Source organism: Dicentrarchus labrax, unplaced genomic scaffold (assembly GCF_905237075.1).
Source record: "Dicentrarchus labrax unplaced genomic scaffold, dlabrax2021, whole genome shotgun sequence".
Taxonomy (NCBI): domain Eukaryota; kingdom Metazoa; phylum Chordata; class Actinopteri; family Moronidae; genus Dicentrarchus; species Dicentrarchus labrax.
Window position 1 is genome coordinate 10,982,346 of NW_026136706.1, and position 23,806 is coordinate 11,006,151.

A 23,806-nucleotide genomic window follows, 5' to 3' on the forward strand; every position below is an offset into this window, starting at 1 on the left:
TTGGAACGCTATCAAGCAAAGACAATGTTCTTGCCCTATACAAACGGGTATTTCACCTCTCCAGCACACATTGTGCATCTTAAAAGTCTTAGTGTTGGCAGTGACTGAGTAGCTATGCTAGGGTTGTCAGTCTTTAGCATTAATTGTGTGTGTTTTTAATTCTAGGACTTGTCTAATCTTTGCTCTGACTGTTTTATTTGAGTAAAATACACCAAAATAATGCATAATGAAATAAAAAAACACCATTATTTTCTCAATTTCAAGACATATAAATATTCAGTTTATCAAAGCAGGCACAATTTGAATATTTACTGTTTAACACCCGGGCTTTACTTGAGTATTAGCAGATTAAGGAGCATTATTAGTCTGACAGAGAACATAAAAAATGCTGCATTTCGGCAGGAAAAACTTCATGCATTATTTCTCTTTAAATGTCAGATCTGGCAATGTAATTTGTTTAATTCCTGCAAATATTGTGCAAAAGAAACATGTACAGCATGACCCCCATTTCATGCACAAGTATGCTCTTGCAGTCATAATTAATAATGGACAGATGGAAAGAATTCCAATAGGGGAACAGAAACAACCTTTTTCACAGCAGACATTCTGACTTGTAGTAGTAAGAAAAGCTCAGGTGTTAATAACAACAAATAACAATGTCTCTGTTATGTTAAAGTGTCCCAGAAAGCAACAACAGTATGACAGTGAGCCAACATGCACAATACCATGACCCTGAAACTGAAGCAGCTAAATGGAATTCAGCCAATATTCATTTGATTATTTAATACCTTTTTGCTTTTCTTGCCAAAGAGCTCAGGTGTCAGTATCTTTTCAGTATTGTCATATGTTATACTCACATTTCCTGTGATTTGTTTTTTTAAATGTACTTTATAATTGACTGGAAAATAAATGATTAAGAGAATTTCTTGGTTATCTATTATCTATCTATATGCTTGTTGATAGATAGATCTATGCGGTATATTGCTTCATATATAGATATAGTTTACATTTAAGTGTCTCTGATCATCCCCAGATGCAATATCTGAATGAATCTTGGCTGTGATGCCTTAAAGTCAATACAAACACACAGAAAATAGATTCATATCTGTTGTACAGATGGACAATGATTCCCTGACTATTTTCCAGTGACTGTTGTGAGATTATAACACATTTAAACATGCAGCCTTCTCATTTTAAAGATATCAGACCAATCTCACGGCTGTCACCTGCAGGCAAATCATCTGATACTGAAGCAGGTTTCATTGACACTTAAACTAATACCTATTATAAAAGGCTCACATGCCTCTCTTTCTACAGACCGAATAATAGCTTACTGGTAGGTATTGGTCTGGAGGCGTGGAAGGTGCGTACATGATTCCCACAGGAGGAAGCAGAGAGAGTCAGAGGTGTAACATCTACACATGAATCAACTCTCTTATTGTAAAACTCTTTTTATAAGTTTTAGAGATTGAAACATGACGGTCTCAATTAATTTAGTAAAAATTAGGGATTTTTGTAGAAATGTGTCTAAATGGAACCGTAATGACTCAGTGAACCACATAATTAGCTCACGGTGAAAAATTACAAATAAAAACAACAGCTTGGAGCTTTTTGTGATTCTTTACAGAACAATAAGCGTCTATATGTTGCTGCTAAACATTTAAAATTACATCTGGTGCATACTGAGTTAGTTAGGACTTAGTTAAGTGCCTACAAATGAGATTACTTGTGAAACAATTAATTTCCCTTCCTTCTGCTATTGTCTGTGAAGGTTTATGGGCTTGTGATATGGATTAATAGGGATTTGTCAGGAATTACAGATATGGCACTCTGGTCAATAGTAACAGAGTTTGTCATGCAACATTTATTTCTTTTTGTCTATCCTGATTTCTTGTTTTGATGTTTTGCCAATACTGTAGTGTCCTTTTTCCATTCTTTTAAGAAGAGTGATTATTCTTAGACACAAAGAACTTCTTCTGCTTCAGGTATCCATCACATGCACTGATCTGGCTCGAATTTGAACCTTGTACAGTAAAAGAAGGAACTTTAAAAAAAAAAAAAAAAGTAATTTTCTTTCAACCACAAAAAGAAATATTATTTGTTCTGTGGAGGTGGAGTTTAATACTGTGAGGAAAAAAAACACAATTTCAAGCTTTCTTTCATCAGTTAGGGGTCAGACTGGTGTGGCGATGCTGGGATCTGAGAAATGTGTGTGTGTGTGTGTGTGTGAAAGAGGGAGATTGACAGCACTGACAGTTTTGGCAGTTATAATATTCTGAGGTGGGTGTTTTGATTGATGCGTTCAAGCAGGCGGCAACCCCTAGATTAAACCCTCTACCAGTCAGTCCACACCCTGTACACACACACACACACACACACACACACACACACACACACACAGACACACACACACACACACACACACACACACACACACCTTACCATCTTCTTAAGCAGTCGAAAATAAAACAATAATTGAATGTTGACGTGTGTGAAAAACACAGGCAAAATGTAATCTGTCAAATGTATGAGGCTATAATGCATGTATGTACACATGGAGAGAGAAAACCAAGTCGTGACTGTGCTAAATCATATAATTTATTCAACTGACCTCACATATGTTTACAACTATACTCTTATAGACACTGCATGAATAAATAAATAGCTGTAATTCCACTTTCAACAAACATTTTCAATGCTGCATTTAAAAGTAGACTAATTTGTTCCTATGCTTTTTTTTTGGTATATACATTTATCACACAAAAATACAGCATCATTGCAATTTACGACATATAGCCACAAACGTGTCAGTTCACAGCTGACTCGGATTCTTTTCTGTGTGCGTTCAGGTTTGTGAATGAACCTAAGCTACGACACACTCATTATGAGGCTTATCTGATGATGAGGAAAGTTTACATTCACATTAAAGTCCAATGAGATTGCCTGACACTTTGCATAGCATCAGACCAGCAGTCACCCCATTCAGTTCGAAGCCGACGTCTCTGTCTCACAAATCATAAATCCCACAAATGTTTAAGAGACAGGACAAGATCAAGTTGGGATTCAGTGTGTCTTCGCTGTACCTCAGCAGATATGGCTGCATACAGGGATCAAGTCCCCTTCACTCTAAAGACTAACTAAGGCCATCTTTCCACCGTAAAGGATAAGGCTGGTGTTATACTAGATTTTTCTTATTGTCACCAGATCCCTTGAAAAGACCCAAATCAACAATGAATTGATTTGTAACATTTATTGTGTGTAAGGCCAGATGTAGCCTGTTCGTCTGTGCCACTGAGCACTGTAGTTTAATCTGAGTCTACACTGCTGTAAATACCAGTGCTGTAGTACTCGAGTCCGGTCTTGGACTTGATATGTTTTCTTGTTGACTTGTCTTGGACTCATAAGTATTTGCACTTGGACTTCTTGGCCAGATATGTCGTTTTTTTCCTCCTCCTTCAAAATAAAACCATTGATAAAGTGGCTTGTTCTAGAACAGGCATTGATATTCAATCAATCTCTTGACTAGTCCTGGTCTTGGAATTGTCTTGGACTCGACAAAGGTGGTCTTGACTACAGCACTGGTAAATACTCGATAGATCACCTATCGGGTATTAATCTGCACATGAAAATTGGCCCCAACAAATGTACCATTTACTCCTCTTTGACTAACATTTTCTCAAAACTCCAACTGTGTTAGGAAACTGCTCTGCCTTTTTTAAAGATTTACATCTTCAGTAGGAATGAATGGGTAGGAAAGTCAGAGAATACTGAGAGACAGACATTTAACATTGTTGGTTTTGGTCTTAACTGTTGACAGAACACGAAATAAAGAATATCACTAGCCTCATCCTTTAACTGAAAAATGATTTCATAAAAGTGGTCACTTTATGCAACTCATTTTCCACAGCTGACCTTTGAATTAAGGCGAGTCCATAGATTCAAAAAGACACCAACAAACCACAACAGTTCTAAGAGGAGATAAACACAGAGCAGTCAACTGGACAATAGTAACACTTAACAAATCACTATATAAGGTGACAACAAATGTATGAGGGTGCTCAGTCAGTAACATTTCAACTTTCATCACTGAATATAACACACTGTAAAACAAAACCTTATGAACTGTAGTTTCAAACCTCTTTGCAGCATTAATCAAACGTCCTGAGGGCTAATCAACTGGGGACTGGATCGATAATGACCGGTGCTACTGACACCATCCCGGGAGGAACAATCATTTCCTGTCTCCGCTAACCTGCTGTGGCTGGCCAGTCAATACAGGTTTAGTTTGAGCAAACAAACCATCACACGCACACACACATATTTCAAAATATCTTCTGTGAGATTGTTTTAAAAGACCACATCAGTCCCTTAAAATTACATCGATCAAGTATACTGTATATTAATGCAAAACAAAGCTTACTGTAGTTTTATTTTTTTAGATCTTCATACGTTCCAGGCTGCCATTGGATTCCATCCATTTATATATGAACTTGCAAAATGAACGATATATGTGCTTTTATTGTTGGTATTTGTAAATGCACATTAATTCAAACATGTACTACACAATCATACATTTGACAACAACTAAGATTTTGCAAATCGATTTTGATAATGTTCAGAAATGAATGGAAACCAATGGCTGCACGGAAGGTACACAGAAAAAAACATAATAATATAACACAAACTCTAGTTATTGGATATTTGAATCTGTGTACATCAGGGTGGTGTGTAATGAAAGCTGAGGCTGATATGGAGTTACATACATTCATACTGTTCACGATGATTCTGCAGTACACGTTTTACGTCCAGTGCAAGCGTTCAGTGCCAAAAGGGTGGAGTTTAAAGAAGTAGAGGATGTTTTTCTTTGATATCTATCTTATAGGATGATTTATGTTTAACTATGACCACTATCAGGGTTCCCTGGTAGAGCGTGCCGGCATGTACAAAGAGTCCTCACTGCAGCGACCTGGGTTTGATTCCAACCTGTGGCCCTTTGCTGCGTCATTCCCTCTTTCATGACGCTCTTCAGTTGCTACTATCTAAGAAAGACAATAAAAGCCCCCAAAAAAGAATATGACCATTATCTTCCTTTAAAGCTAATCAATATTTTATTCAGAAATTGGATTAAATGCCTAATGACTATCAAGTGACAGATAACTATCACCCTGCAGTCGATTCAGCTCTACAGACAACTTTACTCTTTTGGTTCACTCTCATCAACCTTGTGTCCAGCCCATAGACTGTATAAATATACTCTCTGTGACGTCACCGATAGATTTCTGTCAGTGTGAAGCTCAGTGTGGTCGGCTCTGGCTGTCGCCATCTTGGCAGTGACTGACTTCGCCAGCAAAGATGTGAAAGTGTGGGTAAGGTTGAGGTGGGCCGAATGAAGCCAGGGTTCTGAAACCAGCCGCCTGTGACGGCACCCACCAGTCACTAAAAGTGGAAATGTCCTTAATTATGAATAACTTTAAGCCTTAACAAAATTTTAACGGGGGAGTTATATAAAAAGGCGCCTCCTGTACCCATTGATTGTGAACTGGGAAATTAGCTATAGAGTTGGGTATTATGTATGTATATATTATAATATGGGGCCTTATCACATTTGCAGCCAGCTTCAAGTGGCCATTCAAGAAACTGCATTTTTGGCACTTCTGTGTTGGCTTGATTTTTCAGCCATGGAGGTTGCAGATGTTGATAGCGAAAAATTTTAATAAAAAATGTATTATTTGCATGTACATAACAGGAAAGGGTGGCAGACTTTTAGGGAAATTACACCACTTGTTTATCCGTGTGCATAAGTACAAGAGTTGCACTGTTTTGTTAGGCTTATTTGCAAATAAACTCCTAGTCCTAAAGTCCTAGTGTTCAACTCATCATTGGGGTATAACCAAAACCCAACACAAGCTGGTAAAGATAGATAAAATGAGAGTAAATATGAGACTTACATTCATCAGATTATACCTCAACCATATTGTAATTGCAACATGGCGACATTGTAGGAATAATTCATTTCATAAATATTGGCAGTGAACGTTGCAAATGTTTATTTCTGAACTTAATCTGGGGTCTTGTAGAATCATCCAATATCAACCTTCTGTTTGGCGAGTCAAGGGTTTGGTTGTATTACAGTGGTATGGGGTTCTTAAACAGACACTTACTGTGTCTGGAATCAGCGAGAATGACAGGAAGATTAAGTGCAAGGCGAACACATATAAAATAAGCCAAAAAATAAATATCTATTGGTCTTCAAGTTAAAAACAATGACAATAACTTGCAAATTCAGTACAATATATCTATCTATACAACATAGATCCTAAAATATTATTGCTCTATTAATAAGTTTACTCTACGCAAATTTTAAACGAAAAGTATGAAAAGTTTCTGGAGCATTAACTTGATGCTGCTTTGTTGTCACGTATACACACAGACACACGCCACGCACACACACACACACACACACACACACACACACACACACACAAACACACACACACACATACATACAGCTATGTAGACACAGACACAGTTTGTTGGTTAGATATTGCACTATTTCTCATTACCCACAGCAAACTCTCGTAGATGTTGTCACACACTGTATGTCCACTGCAGTCTCTCTTTGTTTTCCCCTGGAAGTCTCTCTGATCTCTGTAGCAGCACTTAAATTAAACTTGTTGTAGTGGTTGTAGATTCACAGAGTCATGATTAAAAAAAAGAATGAGTATGGTATGTTTGACACAGCTGGCTGACAGTCAACCTCCTGGTTCTAGGCAAGGGATCTTAAAAAAGAAGGAGGCACCGTTTCATCAGCATAAAATAAACTTGTGGAGTCACTCGGAAGCCACAGCAGATTTCTGTTGACTTGGTTTCCGGTGCGGCAGTAGAAAGTTTCCTGAAGAATGTCGATGCCTTTTTGATTATTCCTTCTTCTTCAAATTCCTTGGTTCTAGTTTTCTTTGTGCCTTTGGTGCCTAGTTTTCATTGTGAAAAGCCTCTGGACTGGACTCCCCATCATCACTGAGGATTTCAGTGTTGGTGAATGTCCCAGCGAGTGATGTACCGATGGCCTGCTTGACGGGCGCCATCTCTGAAAGAATGATGTTATCATGGTTGCTCACCAGCGTGGTTTTGTCCATGATCTCCTTGCTATGCTTGGACACCACGGCATCCAGGAAGTCGTACTTGTGTGACAACGTACCGCTTTCAAATAGGTACTTTGTCAGGTAAGAAAAGGCCACATTTGCCAAGAATGATGCCACCATGGACACAGACTTGAACGGGAACCTCTGCTGGACAAAGCACTCTACATCCCCAGTGAGGTGGTGGACCCGTTCCTGGATCACCCAACCGGGGTAGTAGATGAAGGGAGGAAGTTTGAGGTAGGGCTCCCCTCCACCAATGCGCAGCAGAAGACCAAAGACATAGGCAGCCACAGAGCCATAGGTATTGGTGCCCTTGACGAATAACACACTGAGAAGTTGGGGAAAGATGATGACGTAGACCAAGTCGGAGCTCAGGTACCACAGGCCGTACACTGATCCTGTTAACAACGCCATAGCAGTGGCAAGAGCTCCGAATACAAAGATGGTGAGGCGCATCACCCAGACAATCTCATTATCTGAGGCCTGGAGGAGAGAAGAAAGAGACAACAGAGTAAAGAAGAAAACAGTAGATGTGGAGAAGACAGGGTTGAAAATGGGGAGGTATGACTACAATCTACAGCCATGTTGGTACCTGTGAACAGCTGAGCTTTTAACCAAACTCTAATGTCAGCATGCTAAATTGTTCACAATGAAAATGCCAACCTGCTGATGTCTGACGTTATTGGCACTCTTACCGACTGCCGAAAGGCGAGCTGATAGATGTTCCTGGCAAACATGGAGCTGGCTGAGAGAATGGATGAGTCCGCTGATGACATGACCGCAGCCGATACCGCCCCGAGACCAAAGAAGGAGATGTAGGACGGGCAGAGGTGCTGAAGCACTATGGGAAGGATCATGTCTGATTCATCCTTATCCTTCGGTGGGAGGGACCCATAAGTAGTTTGGTTCCAGTCTGGAAGGAGAAATGGGAACCAGAGTGAAAAATGTTTTGTTGTCAAAGCTTTTTTGGACTTCTTATGAACTGATTGTCTTTGCATCCAAGTATCAGGATTATCTATGTGCCAATTAAAAAAAAAACACCAGTATTTGCCTGAATTATTGGACTGAACACGAACAAAACAATGCTGCAGCTTTTGTGAGGCAATAACACAACGTAACTAAACACAGACTGCTCTTAATCCCTTAGCTTTTCAGACAATGGGCTTGACTTTGAGACCTTATTATAATACTCCCTGTGGATACACCTGTTTTAGTTGCTGAGAAACAAAAGTGCTTTACATATCTGTGTGCTTGAATACAGCAGAGATTATCAATATGACGCTGTGCTGTCCACAGTGGTAAGAGGAGGCCAGAAATAATGGATGCTTATCGACATCCATGTAATATTAACTATGGTTAATACACTGGTTTGTGCCTATTGGACCATTGGTCCCACTATGAAATATGAGCCAGTATTTAAGAATACATAATGTGATTTAATTGCATTTTAATTGTAAATGTGATTAATAATCACTTCATTAATAATGATTAATGTGTGTGCGAAGCCATCGATTCTAATGAGACATTTAAAGCTGATTAAATACAGACATTTGCATGGAGGTAGGTGTATTATTTTTCCAGCGGGAAACACTGAATACTTGGAGGTTTAGAGTTAAAAAAGGGAATATTTAACAAGAGTCCAAGAGTGATGATGGTACAGCATGTTTACCATGTTCACCATCATACTTTAGCTTGTTAGCATGCTAACAATCAGACAATACGCACTTAAACCAAAAGTACAGCTGCGGCTGATGGGAGTATTTGTCCATAAACCAAAGTATTGGACAAATTGAAATTCTGACCTGGTGATGGCACGACAAGAAATGTTACAGGATCATCAAATCCTGAGAGGAATGTCAATGTGTGTACCAAATTTCATGGCAACCTATCCAATAGTTGCTGAGATCTTATAGTCAAGATGATAAATGTAAACCTCCCATTCTTTCATTCAGTGGGACGACAGTTGTTCTCCTATTTCTCTTTCGCCTTAAACCCTCTGACATCCTTCTTTATTTCTGCCACTTTATTTATCCTTCTGTTCATCCTCCAGAGGTACATAGCCTACTCTCCCTCTCTTGGATATTTACAAGCAGTGGTTGATTAGCGCCCGTTATACATGAAACAGCTTCAGACGGACGAGATTAATTAGCTCCTCTTCAGATGTAATATTCACTAAATCGGCATGGTCTGATGGCTCTCTCCTCTGCCTGTCGTGACAGGATCCTTCTGATGTTGTTTACCCTCCAGATACTGTATGCAGCTGCATTTAAACATCTAAAAAAAAGGGCTGCTGGGGTGTAAACAACCCTGGAATGCATTGTGTTCCCTTTGATCATACTTTCCTGTTTGAATAAAGGATCAGATTCCTAGATGTTTTGATTGTCTTGTGATGTTTCATTAACTGCTTAATCAGTGTGAAGGTGTGTGTGGATGTGTGTGTGTGTGTGTGTGTGTGTGTGTATGCAAATCATTCATGGATCAGTGTCTGATGTGTGCAACAGCTGTAATCCAGACAGAATATAAAAGTGACATTGCAGTTTTTGTGTCATTTGTAGGCATCTAATCCAGCTGTAAACCACATGCAGTTGTAACTTTTGGATCAATACTGAATCAATACTTGGCTTACTTCCATTTACCACATTTCATTATTTCTATAGCATTTTACTCAATAAAGCTGTTTTACAAAGCAACTCAAACAGAGGTGGCAAAAGCACACACAATCTTTAATCAAGTACAGAAACCTGTGTGAAAAAATACAAAAAGTAAGTAGTGTCGTACTGATTCAACTTATTTACAAGTAAAAGTAAAAGTGAATAAGTACAGGCCATACAAGTGTTGAAATATACTCAAAGTATAAAAGTAAAAAATACCTTTCTAGCAGCTGTTACTGTGCAAAGCTAAGTGAAACCTAAACTAGGGTTGATTGTCATGTCTGTTTCGTTCATGTTACGTCTGTACTAACCAGTCTTGATACTGGGAAGGAGTGCGATGATGTGAACTAAAATGTATTAAAAAATGCATTAAACCTGAAGTAATGAGCCTATTTTTGAAACTGTAAGGAGTAGAAACTACAGATATTTGTGTATAAAATGTCGAGGTTAAAAGTAAACAGTTGTTAGAAAAAGTAAATACTCAAGTAAAGTACAGATACCTGACAAAACTATTTAACTATAGTAACTAAGTATTTGTACTTTGTTATTTCCCACTTCTGAACTCAAACAAGTATTAGTATGCTACAAAATAATGTAATAAATATAAATAAATCTAAAGCAAATATTAGTTTAAGACAAATAAAAATGGCCTGTATGAAGTTACAGGCTTGAATTATGGTACAAAATGACTAACAGGGTTTCAGTGCTGTGGTCCCCAGAAAAGGTTTAATTCTTGAAAAGCCCTGGTGTGTGTGTGTGTGTGTGTGTGTGTGTGTGTATTTACCAGTTGAAGCCCCTATAGCTCCTATGAGGACAGAGGGGACGGCCATAACCAGGCAGCCGAAGGCAGCGATGAAGGAAAGGACCTGGGCGTAGGTAGCTGAAGAGGCAGAAAGAACCCGTTGAAAATAGACCTGCCAGGGAATCCCCCCCAAAATCTAGAAACAGAAACACCATAGTAAATACAGACACCAAACCAATGCACAACAGTCAGCTAGACCACCACAGCTCTGAAACCTACTTCAAGTCATTCTGAATTTTAATATTTTAATTGTTATTTACGTGCTAAGAAAATTAAAAGCCCTCTGCCCTAGCTGCTTTTTATGTTTTATTAAACTTCCTGTCTACAGCACTTGACAGCGGAATCAAAATGTGCATGCAATTTACTTTACAGTAATAGACTGCATTTAAAAAAATGCCTACCAGCAAACAGAAGTTATCCACCCAGAGCCATGTGTCTTTAGGCTCAATCTTCCCCAGCCAGGGTGACTGGTAGATTGCCTTCTTGGCTGTAACACTGATGTCCGACACGGCAGGATTGGACATGGCAAAAGGCACGCTGATCCACTGATGGAGAGGAAGGTATCGGATTATTATTGTTAAATAGATATCAGTCATTTTAATATTATTCTAAGCTGTTGACGCTGACATTAGATCCAAGTTCTACCTACTGTTCCAAAAGGTTTTATATCATTTTAAAAGTAGGCATGCTGTAAGACTAGTGTCTTTCAGAGGCAGCAGAAGTACAGACATTTACTCAAGTAGAAGTAAAAGTAGAAGTACTGATTCACCTTCTGTACTCAATGAAAAGGGAAAAAGTACACGCTAAGCTAAGTATAAAAGTAAAATGTACTCTCTTGGTTTCTCTAAAGGACATTTCTACTGGCTGTTTCTGTGAAAAGCTAACTCAGGGTCAACTCTCCCTCTCTTTCTTTTTCGTCTTGTTACGTCTGTCGTGCGGCACATGCTCTGGTCTTGATGTTGGGAAGATGTGCATGATGCAAACTAATAATAATAAATTGATAATTCCCCTCAAATGCATTACCATAGATTAACTAAAGTAAAGACTCTGTCTTGAAAATGTTAGTAGAAAGTAGAGATATTTATGTAAAATGTAGGTGGTAAAAGTAACCTGAATAAACTACTGAAGTACAGTAACAAAATATCTGTTACTTCTCACCTCTCATGTCTTTAGATGTAAATCAGTACTGTATGTTCCTGCCAATGTGAATCTCTGATATGAAAAATATGATGCTTTTTTGCATAATAAATGCATGAGTTCAATGTGTTTTGATCAGATCTCACGTGTATGAATTGATGTTTGGTATCTTTGAATAGTTTTCGGCTCAAAGACTAGTATAAAATATTCTGGTTTTGGCTTTAGCTGTCAGTCTATATTGGTAAAACCATTTTTAATCATACTGAAGTCAATCCAGTGCTTGAATTCATTGTCACCTCTATTATCCCTGTAGATGTTTACAGTAAAACTCACCAAGCCCAGAAAGATACAGAAGAGCTGGACCACATCTGTGTATGCGACAGAGTAGAGTCCTCCAACTAGCGTGTAGAAGATAGCTATCAGGGCTGAGATCACCACTGACAGGTTGATGTTTATGTCCACAATCACGCTCAGAGTGGCACCTACAGTACAACAAGTTCAGTCACAATTGTTTATCAGAGTGAAGAGGAAAAGTGCCCTGGATGTAAGAGACAACTAAATGTGGCGCTCATAATACATTTAGATAAGCATTTTTCTGACGAGGGATCCCGTCCAACAACCTACCCAGGGCAGATAAAATGGCGGCAGACCAGAAGATTTCCCCCATGAGTGCGGGGATGAAGAGCAAGCCCCCCATCCTTTTTCCATACAGCTGCTGGAAGGGATCCAGCATGGTGACGTATCCACGTGAACGCATGGGCTTGGCAAAGAAAAGGCCACCTAAATGTTGTCAGAAAAATAGCATAAGAGACTGTTGTAGGTGTACTTTAAAATCCCTGAATCAATTCATCTCACTTTAGCCTTTCTCCTGTTTATATGTGTGACATATTTCTTAGACACGATGTTACATAAGTGCTTATACGTATTTTAGGACAGGTTAACATGTATTTTACTGTAGTATTCAAAACAACAAATACTTGAAATTGGTTTTAGTTGATTAGTCCAATCCAATAAATATCAACTTATTGTCAAAGTCATGTTATTATTGTGGGTTAATACAGCTGTACGTGCAGATTCGGCATTACCACACTACACTGATGTAGAGTGTCAAAAATAAAAGTACAAATGATGATAAAGATATCTATGAGAAAAAGCATTTTCAGGCCATTTGTAATAAATGGCCTTAAACATGCAAAATTACTATTGTGGCTCTTCAAGGAAGTACCTCAATGCTGTTGAAACTCTTTTTACAGTATAAATAAATAAAGGACTTACACAAAGACACTGTTTCTTACCTACTACCAGACTGAGAGCGTAACCAAAGGGTGCCTGTGCCCAAGCCAGGCCATAGTCTGGCAGGTAGACGTACTCTGCTGTTCCATTAATGTAGCCTCCACCCACCCAAGTAGCTGAAAACAAGAAAAACACACAAGTTAAGTTTGACGCATGCCATGTTGCATACGTTTATTCTAATAACAAGGACCAAAGAATCCCAATATTTCATGGGGCATCTGTCTTAGGTGATAGTTTGGACTTTAAAGCACATATTTAAAGATGTTCAGTCATCAGTTATTGCATCTTTGAGTACTCAGAAATGTAATATGGAGAGTTGTGGTCGTATATTATATGTGTGGCGGCAGTGTTGTTCGTGCGTAAAAGACGGGGTCGGTGGGATTTATTGTCTTTTTTCTGACACTGTGACAGAATGCGCACACGGGTCATGTTGAAGCCGTGTTCACACCTACCCCCCAAAAAAGACTCCAAGTATCCCTCCGTAGTTAACTGACTCACCGGTCATCGTGAATCCACCAACGAACAATCCAATGTCTCTTCCCCCGACCATGATGCTCTCGCTCCGGTCTCCGCCATCGCTAACACCGGAGTTCTTGTTCTTCCACGCGGCCCAGATGCCCACAAACAGAATCAGGAGGTAGAAGATCACGATAGCCACGAGACCCTCGGCGTGGATGGTCATCTTCCTTTTGTCCGCTTCCTCCCGCCGAGATCAAGTGCTATTGCGCGCAGAGGACTGGAATTTCATGGAGAGAACTTAAAAGGGAAAAAAAAGGAAGAAACACATTTCTACTTTGACTTTGATCTGGAGTAAAATTTACAGAAGCCTCACCATTTGTGCCACACTATTTTAATCAGGTCTCTTAATACAGACTGTACTTACAGTGCTTCAGTGCGCATCGTCATGACTAAACCTGATTAACTTTACAACATTACAATCCAAACATTTTATTGGAGCCAAAAAACATTATTAAATATAAAAGACTTAATTTGTACTCAGTTTGTCCAGTTTTGGAAATTATTTTCTTCACTTCAAATCACAAATGTGGAATTAAAAGTGGAGAAATGTAATTCCAATTTCCCTGCAAATAAAATAAAAAAATACCAGGATAGTTTCAAACCCACATTTCAGATGAAGAACGCCGAAATTTTAGGTCAGATTTATTAGTAGCCTCCACTCAGTGAGTTGAAATTACTTCAGTCTCTCCAATACAGGCAATCAAAAATTACACAAAAGTGCTTTTACATCTTTTGCGTTGATCTTGTATCTTCTACCTTTTACCCAACACAATAAATGATTAGACAACCGACAAGATGGTAATGAAAGCCTTTTTTTGTTTTTTAAAATTCATACATACTTTCGTACCTTTGCTCCGTTGATCTTTGTTTAGCACTGCGACCACAAAAGATTATGTTTGAACGGTGAAAAGCTATGAAGAGCGGCCATTCCTTACCGTGTCCAACTGACGCACGCAGCAAAGGAAGAGGAACAACCGGCGATCCATCATGTGCCATCAACTCAAAACATATGAATCGGAAAAATCCCAAACTAGGAAAAAGATATGCTATTGATCAGAGGAGTTCACACATTATTAGTGTTGCAGTGTAGCTTTAGTTGAGGCTGTTTTACGCGCGCCTTGTTGTCTAATGTCTAACTTCAATTACAAACAGCGTTATATTTAATTATTGTACGAGTTCACTCATGCAATGAACGTTAATTTTCAATGCACGTTTTAAAAAAGTGCCCTGTAGGCTAATGTGAAAATTTTGACAGACGTGGCTTGTTTCCTGTAGCGCTATCGTGCGTAAAAGTCCATTAATGAGTCCCAAACGCGACGCACCGTCAAAAAACTGAGGACCATTAACCAAAAGAGACCTAAAACAGAGGCATAAAGGTTTTCTGTCCGATGTGCTGCATCACTAGAATCAAACCTGTGGGTTTCAGCTCCCCGTTGCGCTGACACCATGGTTCCAGGAGGCCGGTGTTGCATTATTGATCTCTCTCTAAATCAACATATGTCACTATAGGTCGAATGCAGTTAGAGTCAGCTAACACATGTTAGTAAAAGAAGAGAATATCAGAAACAGAGATGATCTTACCTTTCCTTTTGGAGAAACAGGTCTAAACAGAGGAGCAGGGCCTCCAAAAGCTTTAAAAAGTGTCAGAGACGATTGTTTTTTTTTAGGGGAAAACTGTGAAGGGACCACAAAGTAATCCTCTTGGACGGCGAAACACAATTCTCCTATGTTGTTTTTTTAAATCAGCAATGCTCGTCTGAAGAGAGAGAGAGAGAGAGAGAGAGAGAGAGAGAGAGAGAGAGAGGGAGGGGAAGAGAAGGGAGGGGGAGCGAGAGTGGAGGTGGGTGGAGGGGTGGAGATGAATGGGAGTGGTGGGTTTATTGGGTGCTGTCAGGGTGTGTAGATGGTGGATGAATGTCTTCCAGGGCAGGACGAAAATAGCACCTAATAGAGAGTGGCATGACGCACAACCTCTCCGGGAAAGCTTTCCAATATCATAATATCATATTGGCAATGGATAAGACCTTTACTTTGTCAGGTTACATTTCAGGCCTGATTTACGATCTTGCGCAGGTCCCCGTTTGCTCGGCGATTAAAGCATCGCGTTTATTCTGCAAACGCTGTGCGGTATGGTGGTAATGTTGAGGGTGTAAAAGCCCCGCATAGGATTGCTTTATCATGTTATGACCCGCTTTACGCGTGCAACTCTGGCGCTTTGTTTTTCCATCCAAGAACATCACTCCACTCCAAGTTTCTACATTTAAACATATACAACTATAAATTGTAAACTTGTATAAATAGACAATAAGTCATAAGGAAAAGCAGTGAGACAGGCTGGTTGAGCATGTGGTGGGGCACCAGCGAGGAAAGTCGGGATGCATTTATGGTGAAACAGTTCCAGATCTCTTTCCAGTATGTAGTGCAGCCTATATGGCACTGCACTAAATTTTCTCCACTGAAAGAGCTCCATAGAGGGCTCTTTATTATGTTTTATCTACCATAGCAGCATCCAAGAGGGTACTTTTGCTGCGTTTTTTAAAAACATGCAGGCACCAGCCAGTGGGAAGAATCAATGGCGATTCACAGGAGATTCTGTTGGGTCACTTTTAGTCCACTTTAAGTCACATGTTACCAAATCCAGTGTGTTAACTTCACATCCAGTGAGATAGAGGATGAGCATTCAGACCTCTGTGCATGGTGCTGAAATGGGAAAGTGCCCACAACAGAAACATTTTACATTTATCATAATTTGCTTTGCTGTGAAGCCTTTTCTTTCTCCTTATACCTTCAACTCAACATTTCCCTTTACTGAATTCTAAACTAAATATAATTGTTTTTTTGAGTGGCTTTACCAGCAATATAAATGAGCTCCTTGGCATAACAGAAATGTTGACTAGTCTGACTGCAGGGAAAGAAGATAAGTGACTTTCTTGAATTGTAACACGTCCTCTAATTTAGAGTCTGTCAGGCTGCCAGACAGAGGGCGGCTCTAATTGGAAGGTTTTCTAACAAATAAGGCCTCAAGAACACTTCCACAGTGTAAGAGGTAGTTTTAGAGGCAGACAGCCTCACAAAATGAGTCATAAATAATGTCTTACTCAGCAGCAACAAATGATAATTCATTTCACATATATGGTGAACTAGACTCTCTAGTTTGTGCCATCCATGAAAAGTCATCAACAATCAACTGTGAGCCTATAGTATATCTAACAAATGATGAAGTCTGAATGAATAGAAAGGACTTCTAACTGAAGGCTGTAGGTTGAACTCTCAAAAGACCTCTGTCGCCATCCAGTGGCTTTTCTTAAGCTTTGCTCAAATCTTCCATATACATATCCAAATGTACATGAAGATTAAAGTTGGACAGAGTTCAGCTGTTAGATCTGGTGCTCATATGTCCTGAGGGTTAAACTGTAAATAATGAACATTTTGGATTTTAGGCCAAAAGGTGTCAATATGTCACCTGGCCTCTGTCACAGCAGACAGTTTTGACTTGTCATATCAGGAAAAGCAGTGGGAACTAATAGTGTTAACAATGGCTCTTTTCCATTTAAGTATCCCAGTGGTCATAGGTGGAGCATGAAAAGGAACACAGCTATTAATTAATGTGATTAATTACAGCTGTGTTAATCTTCTGGAAAAAATATAGTAATAACTAAATAAAATATGCATTGTTTTTTTATTTTCTTTGGCATAAAAAGACTGAAAACTGAAACAATACCAATCCATTTCCTTTAAAATAATAATAATGATTAAAAATGATAATAACTTGCCTGCCGGGGATAACAGAAGGTAACCACAACCATAAGTCTGACAGATACTGCATTATTATAAATTAACTAGCTTTGGAATTAATCTCAACAAGAAAGTAGGCTACAAGAAGGAAGTGACAGAACAATTGCTGACCCATTAACAGCACAGAATGAGGAATCTGATTTATGTCTGTAGTCTCTTCTGTGACTATTTACTGTAAAATACTGCCACCTTCTGGTTCCTCAGGAGCACAGCAGCAGGTCAACAGGTTTCAGCTCTGTCTCTCACAGACACTGTGGCTCAGAGTTTCGTTGGTGTCTCAGATCTCATCATGTTAAAGTTAAAGGAAAGCGTCATGCTTCTGTTTTTTTTTTGTCAAACACGGTGTTGTGGCGCCACATGTACCAAGGCTGAGTCCGTGCTGCAGCGGCCATGGGTTCAAATCCCACCTGTGGCCCCTTTGCTGCGTGTCATCCTCTCTTGCTCCCTTACCTGTCTATCTTCACCTGTCCTGTCCATTAAAGGCAAAAATAAACATTGTATTGTAACCGACTGGTCTTTTTCACACTTGTTTTATAGGTATGGAGGAGGCAAAAACACCTGTAAAGATATTAAAGATTAAGTTTATGAAGTGTTCAATTGACTGTTTTTATCTATACAATATCCTTTTTTGTCCAAATCATTCACATTCACAGTTATCATGTCAGTATTTCCTCCATTCTTAGACGTAGTTATTGAGCCTATAGCCATTGCTAGAGAGGGAGCAAAGCGAGGGAGCGTGATTGTCCTTCAGGGCCTCGGGGGGCTTGTACAGTGGAGCAGGAGGATATATGTGGTTGAAGGCGGGGGGAGGTGATAATGGTTGATTCCTCTGCATACGGGGACGGCTTTGTGACCTGTCGCCACTGCTGCTCCAGCACAACACCAGTCCTCCAGTCAGGCTGAGGCAGGCCGAGGCGTAGCCAAGATACACAGCCAGGCCGATCTCGTACTTCATCCCGCTGGGGAGGAAAGGGTCGTAGAAGTCCATGATGACATCATTGGTGGTCCAGGACACGGTGACCAGGCAGAGCAGGCCGGCACAGAGGAAACAAATCGCCCCACTCAGCGCCAGGGGAGACTTGATTAGCGAGCCGCGGGCGAAACGGGTACACTTCATCCCCATCACAGAAGCAACAGATGCCAGGACTGAGGTGACGCAGGAGAGCACCATGAGTGCCCGGGCAGCCTGATGTGGAGGAGAAAAGACAAACATTTGATAAACGTCATTCTGTATTGTAGCAGTTATTGGCAATAAATCAAGTTTACATTGTCTCAGTGTACATTGTTTTACATATAACCCCGTTTACATTTAAAGACTGTAACTTTTATGGGATAATGATGAATGCTGAAATGTAGTTTCACAGTAGCACCAGTTGTAAAGTATCATGAAGTGAGCAAAAGGACTTAATAATGTAAAGTTTGCTAGCGTTAGCAAACATTGGGCCGCATGATTGTGTTGCTACTTTGTCATACAAGAGTAAATAGAAACACAATCACTGAGTGTAGTGTACTAAATAGAGCAAAAATCCATTTTATTGCTTATAATTTCGGTTACTCACACAGCTACTTCTGTCCATCTATCAGTGTATTTAAAAATTGCTTATGTACTAATGATTAGGGCTCAATCAAGTAACTGTTTTGTCAATAAAATATCAAAAAATAACTGAAAAAGTCCAAATACCCGTCTTTTAATTCCTTATTTTCTTCTAACAATAGTTTAAATAAAACATATTTAGATTATAATGATGTAAAACAGAGAAAAGCAGGAAATTCTCACATTTGAGAAGCTGAAATTAGAGAATGGTAAGCATGAACAATAACTGAAACGATGAACCGAGGATATTATAATTAACTAAAACTAAACTAAAACTACTTCAAAAAACATTTTAGTTACCTGAAATAAAAAATAAAAAACTAGACTAGAAAAAAAGTAAACCAACTAAAATAATATTGTGCTAAAATAAAATAAAAAATATACAGGAAATATCGTTGAGACTGTGCTGTCAACATGACTTTGAGTCCATATATTTGTATTATAACACATATTCTGAACTTCTTAAATCTCGCCCCTGACAAATACCCCCAAAATTATAACAAAAAAACTAAAACTAATTGTGAAAATAATAAAAAACTAAAGCTAAACCGAAACGACCAAACTAACTGAAACTATTAACTAACTCTGCGATTAACGCATTATTAAAATACTTGTAATTAGATTATCATTTTTGGTCCTTTCAGTCGATCTTCCCATGACAACATAAGGTGCTTTGGACTAAATGGTGAGTGTGTTGTACCTGCAGGTCGCGCGGCAGTGCCAGTAGAGATCTGTACATCTCACACTGGTAAATGCCAGTGCTGTGCCATATACACTCCATCCACAGGCCCTTCATGTAGGCGGTGGCTGTGATGATGTTGGAGCCCAAATAGGCTGTGCAGCGCCAGTGGGGGAGCAGAGTTGCAACCACAGTTCCTGCAAACCCCAGCAGCCCCAAGAAGAAGCCAAGGAGTTGAACCGCCATGCTGGCCATGATTTACTCTCACGGACGGATGCTCACACTGCAAAGTGCAAAGTTACAGTTTGAAATCACTGTTGATTAACATGTAGGTATGTATCTAGGAGACAATTGTGTCTCATATGCCACTAGGCAGGCTCAGAAATGTACATTGGCTCCACAGATGGAAGGGAAGGAAAATCAACACACACAAACAATGTATCGCCACACACAAGAGAAACACTTTCAGAGCAAAACTACAGTTCCCGCAGGCTGGAGATGAGGCTGGATTCCTCCTGTTATCTGCATGGTCCCCAGCAAGTACAATAAATTCCACCGAGTTTACATCCAGTCACAGAGTCTGAGCCTTTCCTCAAGTGTCCCCGGGCAGAAATAGCTGTGGAAACTTTCTGGCATCAGTCTCTGGTGAGTGGCAGGTGACTGCATCTGTAACTAATGAGAGCAATGTTCAGCTTCACCTATTTAACGCTCTCCTCTGGAGGGCAAAACCACAGGCGTCTATTTGTTAAGCTCCACACCACCCCTCAGGAAAGGAGAGAGGGAGGAAATTAAACATTTACAGAAACCACCCAAGCTGAGAGTACTGTTATAAACCACTAACTTTGAACATTTTTTACAGCTCTGCAGGGTATTTAGAGAGAGGGACTAAATGACAGAGTGCTTCTACCTGAATGGCCCCAAACAGTAGAGACTTATGTTGGAACAACTGGTCAAATTATATCAGTATATAAATATAATAGTATGCCTATTATGGATACGCTGACCTGGCACTCAGATCTACATTTATAAATACCCACATGGCTGTAAACTGCCCTCTAGGCCACAGCTAAAAACCCTCCTCTTTCACAATAAGAGCACGTGACATTCATTAGTGTAGTTAGGCATTTACTTTTGTACTTTCTCAATGTTTTGAACTAAATGTTTTCCAGGTGAAAACACATCCTGAATAATGAGATTATTAATTATTTGAATAATGAAAAATACAATGTCAACAATTAAGATATTGTTTAATTAACTTGCAAATAATTTGGACCCCAGGAAGAGTAGATTTTGCCCCTTAAAATGCAAAATATACCTTTTTCACAGCAGCCACATTGACATTAAATAGTAGGGTAAACACAGATGTTATAAATGATACTAATTAAGGCCTACAACAGCAGCACCCTAAAACAGAAACCTTTATAAGTATCATTGGTAACACCTGTGCTTACCCTACTGTTTATGTCAAAATGGCTGCTGTTAAAAAAAAGATCTATTATTTGTTGTACACCCAGCAAGAATATAAAACAGCCCCTTTAAATCAGACAAACCAAACTGTGCTCATTGTTTTGACTTCCTGAGAGAACAGAGGCTGTTTATAGGGCCGGATTTCTCTTTCAGTATCAGACCTTGGGGCCTCTTAAAATATCAGAGATACAAGCCCTCATTGTGTTTACTTAATGATCGACTACACTGGAGGAATAACAATAGGAACGAAGGCAAAAGTTGTGACAAGGCATCTTATTTCACGTCGGTTTGCCCACGAATCATCCAACAGCGAAAGCCAATGTAATATCCAGAACTCTCTGTCACTTGTATATCTACACTATGAAATACTGTGAGGCTTAATTTTCACATTTTTAATATTTAATACTCACCGACAAGGTTACACGAGGATTACAGAGCCGTGGTCACAGGTGTCCAGACGGCACACTTCCAGATAAATAGGGCCATTGGCATTGATTCCACACTGACCCGCTCCTTCTGTCTCTGCTGTTGCCTTAACAATATGTCTGTGCTGCAGGACTGTCAGATATGTGACTGGCTAGTGTTAGATATCATCATCATCAGCAGCAGCAGCAGCGTTATCCCTTGTCAGCGTCAGGAGCATCATGTCAGAGATGACATGAGAGACAGTCCCAGTGCTGGCTCGTCGCTCTAGACAGATAAACAGGGCCGATGTCAACCGCGGACCCGGAGGCAAGAGCAGCGATGCCAAGCAAAGGAAGACAGAAGAGACATTGTTCTCACTGGATGTGCTGTTTCTTGTCTCAATACATCAGCTCTTTCTGCACCTCCACATCTGTTGCACAAACAATGGAGAATAAAATGAAAGAAATAAATGAAAGAAATCAGTAAATCAACTTGTAGAAGCACATAAATGTTCATTAACTGTGATTAAGGGTCATTTAAACAGTGAAAGCACTACTATACTCTATCAACACTGCAAAGGTGATAGCTTTAGAGTAGAGCTGTGTATTGTGCATTGTGTGTGTGTGTGTGGTACATACTGTTCTGCAAAAGCCAGGTGAGGTCATTCAAAAAATGCAGTTTTTATCTCTGTGATCCTCCAAAGTTCATCTTCTTCCTTTGCAGTTCATCTCTCTCTTTCCCACTGTGCCCCAAGTGTAACCTACCGTGACATCCTGTTGGTATACAAGGGTTTTTTTCCTTTCCTTTCCCCCGGCCCTTCCCGTGGGTCCTCTGTGTAGTATTCAGTGCTCTGTGAGAGCTCTGTAGTGGAGGGATGATCCTCTCCAAGGTCTGCCTGTGGGAGACGCCATTTGAATGTGGAACACTTAATAGTCTTAGTTAAGCAGAATAATCCTGTGATTAGCTGCTGAGCATAGCTGGTTTGTTGCGCACAGTGCCGGAGGGGGAACACACAAACCATGACGTGTCTTTAGATGTCTGAAAAGCTGTACTTTTTCTGTACTACACATATCTTTTCAACAATATATGTGGTTATACACAGCAGTCTGCACTATGGTTCTTTCTGGCTGATTAGACCTCTGCTCAGGCGGGGGGTCGGGTGGAGCGATGATGGGAGTTATGTGAGGTCTCCTAACTTTATGAACTAATACTAAAGAGAAAGGTAAGAGTTGTTCCTGACAGTCACTAATCGGCCAAAATAGTTGAATAACTGGGTAAAGTTATATTAAATATACTTTATGATCAACAGCTGGATTATAATTTGATAGTTGAGAAACAAAACTATTGATATAAGACCAGATAACCTATTAAACCCATAATATTAATTAGTATTAATATTATTATTTCAGAACAAACTATCGTCTAGTAGTATAAATACTGCAATACTGAACACATTGAATATTTAACTCTTGCTTCATTTTAAGGTGTAATAGCCTCTGCTAATACTTTATTCATTACTTTTATAGCATTTTTAATACCTACCTATTATTTTGGATACTTTTTATTTGTGCCATACAATTCAAACATTTCTTCAGTTTATAAATAAATATTTTCTTTTATGGCATTTCATAAAATAGACAAAAGACCACAGAAAAAAAAAAAACACACAAAAAGATAAAAATGAATACAATAAATAAACAGATATAAGAACTTACCATATATCTATAAACCATTTTCAGCTGTTAACTTTTTCCATAATAAACATCTTATCCACCTTTTGTAGCCTTTGTTTTATGTCTTGCCTATTTAGTAATAGTTTTTTTTTGTCTATTAAAAGTAAAAAACCTTAATAATATATTATTATTATTATTATTATTATTATTATTATATTTATATCCTAAAGGGAGGTCTTACTTGGATACTGAATAGTTTTCCTCTTTTCTTACAGCAAAGCAAAGGAGGTAGAGATACTTGTTGATTTGGAGACTTCAGCTGACTACACTGACAGTATGTATATATATAAATAGATAAATATATAAATAGATAAATAGATAAATAGATAAATAAAAAGGTGACTCTCAGTATAATATCTTGTATTTGGCGCCGTTGTTGACTCATCATCAGACAGTTAAGCTAGCAGCTGACTTTTACTTCCTTTATTTAATTCATTAATTTACTACATTAATCGTATTGGTAAGTGTTAGGTGAGTGAGTATACTGCTTTAACGTGAGCTTGTATGCCTGTTAACTTATACGTCTCAGTCTGTGACTACTAAATATAAAAGTTAATAAACTCACAAACTTGTTATTTGTCTACAAGTC

General features: G+C 39.1%; 2 protein-coding genes across 9 annotated transcripts; both read right to left on the minus strand.

Moving 5' to 3' along the window:
* Nucleotides 1-2,576: 2,576 nt before the first annotated feature.
* On the minus strand, nucleotides 2,577-15,284 carry LOC127365224 (high-affinity choline transporter 1-like). Of its 4 annotated transcripts, none has more exons than XM_051403102.1 (9): nucleotides 15,126-15,284; nucleotides 13,524-13,781; nucleotides 13,028-13,141; nucleotides 12,357-12,512; nucleotides 12,066-12,214; nucleotides 10,997-11,140; nucleotides 10,578-10,731; nucleotides 7,838-8,055; nucleotides 2,577-7,625 (listed from the first exon to the last, which is right to left on the minus strand). In XM_051403102.1, exons 2-9 carry the CDS (start codon nucleotides 13,705-13,707, stop codon nucleotides 6,972-6,974), a joined length of 1,773 nt encoding a protein of 590 aa, XP_051259062.1. In that variant the 5' UTR covers nucleotides 13,708-13,781; nucleotides 15,126-15,284; the 3' UTR covers nucleotides 2,577-6,971. The 4 variants fall into 4 exon arrangements, with proteins under 4 accessions (XP_051259062.1, XP_051259063.1, XP_051259064.1 ...); XM_051403103.1 differs by having other exon boundaries at nucleotides 13,524-14,574; XM_051403104.1 differs by having other exon boundaries at nucleotides 14,480-15,284.
* Nucleotides 15,285-17,204: 1,920 nt separating this feature from the next.
* LOC127365226 (claudin-14-like) lies at nucleotides 17,205-22,373 on the minus strand. Of its 5 annotated transcripts, none has more exons than XM_051403110.1 (5): nucleotides 22,123-22,373; nucleotides 21,490-21,914; nucleotides 20,065-20,284; nucleotides 19,634-19,895; nucleotides 17,205-18,525 (listed from the first exon to the last, which is right to left on the minus strand). In XM_051403110.1, exons 4-5 carry the CDS (start codon nucleotides 19,865-19,867, stop codon nucleotides 18,019-18,021), a joined length of 741 nt encoding a protein of 246 aa, XP_051259070.1. In that variant the 5' UTR covers nucleotides 19,868-19,895; nucleotides 20,065-20,284; nucleotides 21,490-21,914; nucleotides 22,123-22,373; the 3' UTR covers nucleotides 17,205-18,018. The 5 variants fall into 5 exon arrangements, with proteins under 5 accessions (XP_051259070.1, XP_051259068.1, XP_051259069.1 ...); XM_051403108.1 differs by having other exon boundaries at nucleotides 20,044-20,284; XM_051403109.1 differs by lacking the exon at nucleotides 20,065-20,284.
* Nucleotides 22,374-23,806: the final 1,433 nt, after the last annotated feature.

What these genes read in the sequence shown, in the direction of transcription:
- LOC127365224 (XM_051403102.1), bottom strand. Translation starts at nt 13,707, where the DNA reads ATGACCATCCACGCCGAGGGTCTCGTGGCTATCGTGATCTTCTACCTC. An exon ending in TGGTGGATTCACGATGACCG is followed by an intron (nt 13,142 to 13,523) that starts GTGAGTCAGTTA and finishes TCTTGTTTTCAG; the next exon opens with CTACTTGGGTGGGTGGAGGC. An exon ending in TCTGTATCTTTCTGGGCTTG is followed by an intron (nt 11,141 to 12,065) that starts GTGAGTTTTACT and finishes CCTCTCCATCAG; the next exon opens with TGGATCAGCGTGCCTTTTGC.
- LOC127365226 (XM_051403109.1), bottom strand. Translation starts at nt 19,867, where the DNA reads ATGGCCAGCATGGCGGTTCAACTCCTTGGCTTCTTCTTGGGGCTGCTG. An exon ending in CACTGCCGCGCGACCTGCAG is followed by an intron (nt 18,526 to 19,633) that starts GTACAACACACT and finishes CCTCCACATCAG; the next exon opens with GCTGCCCGGGCACTCATGGT.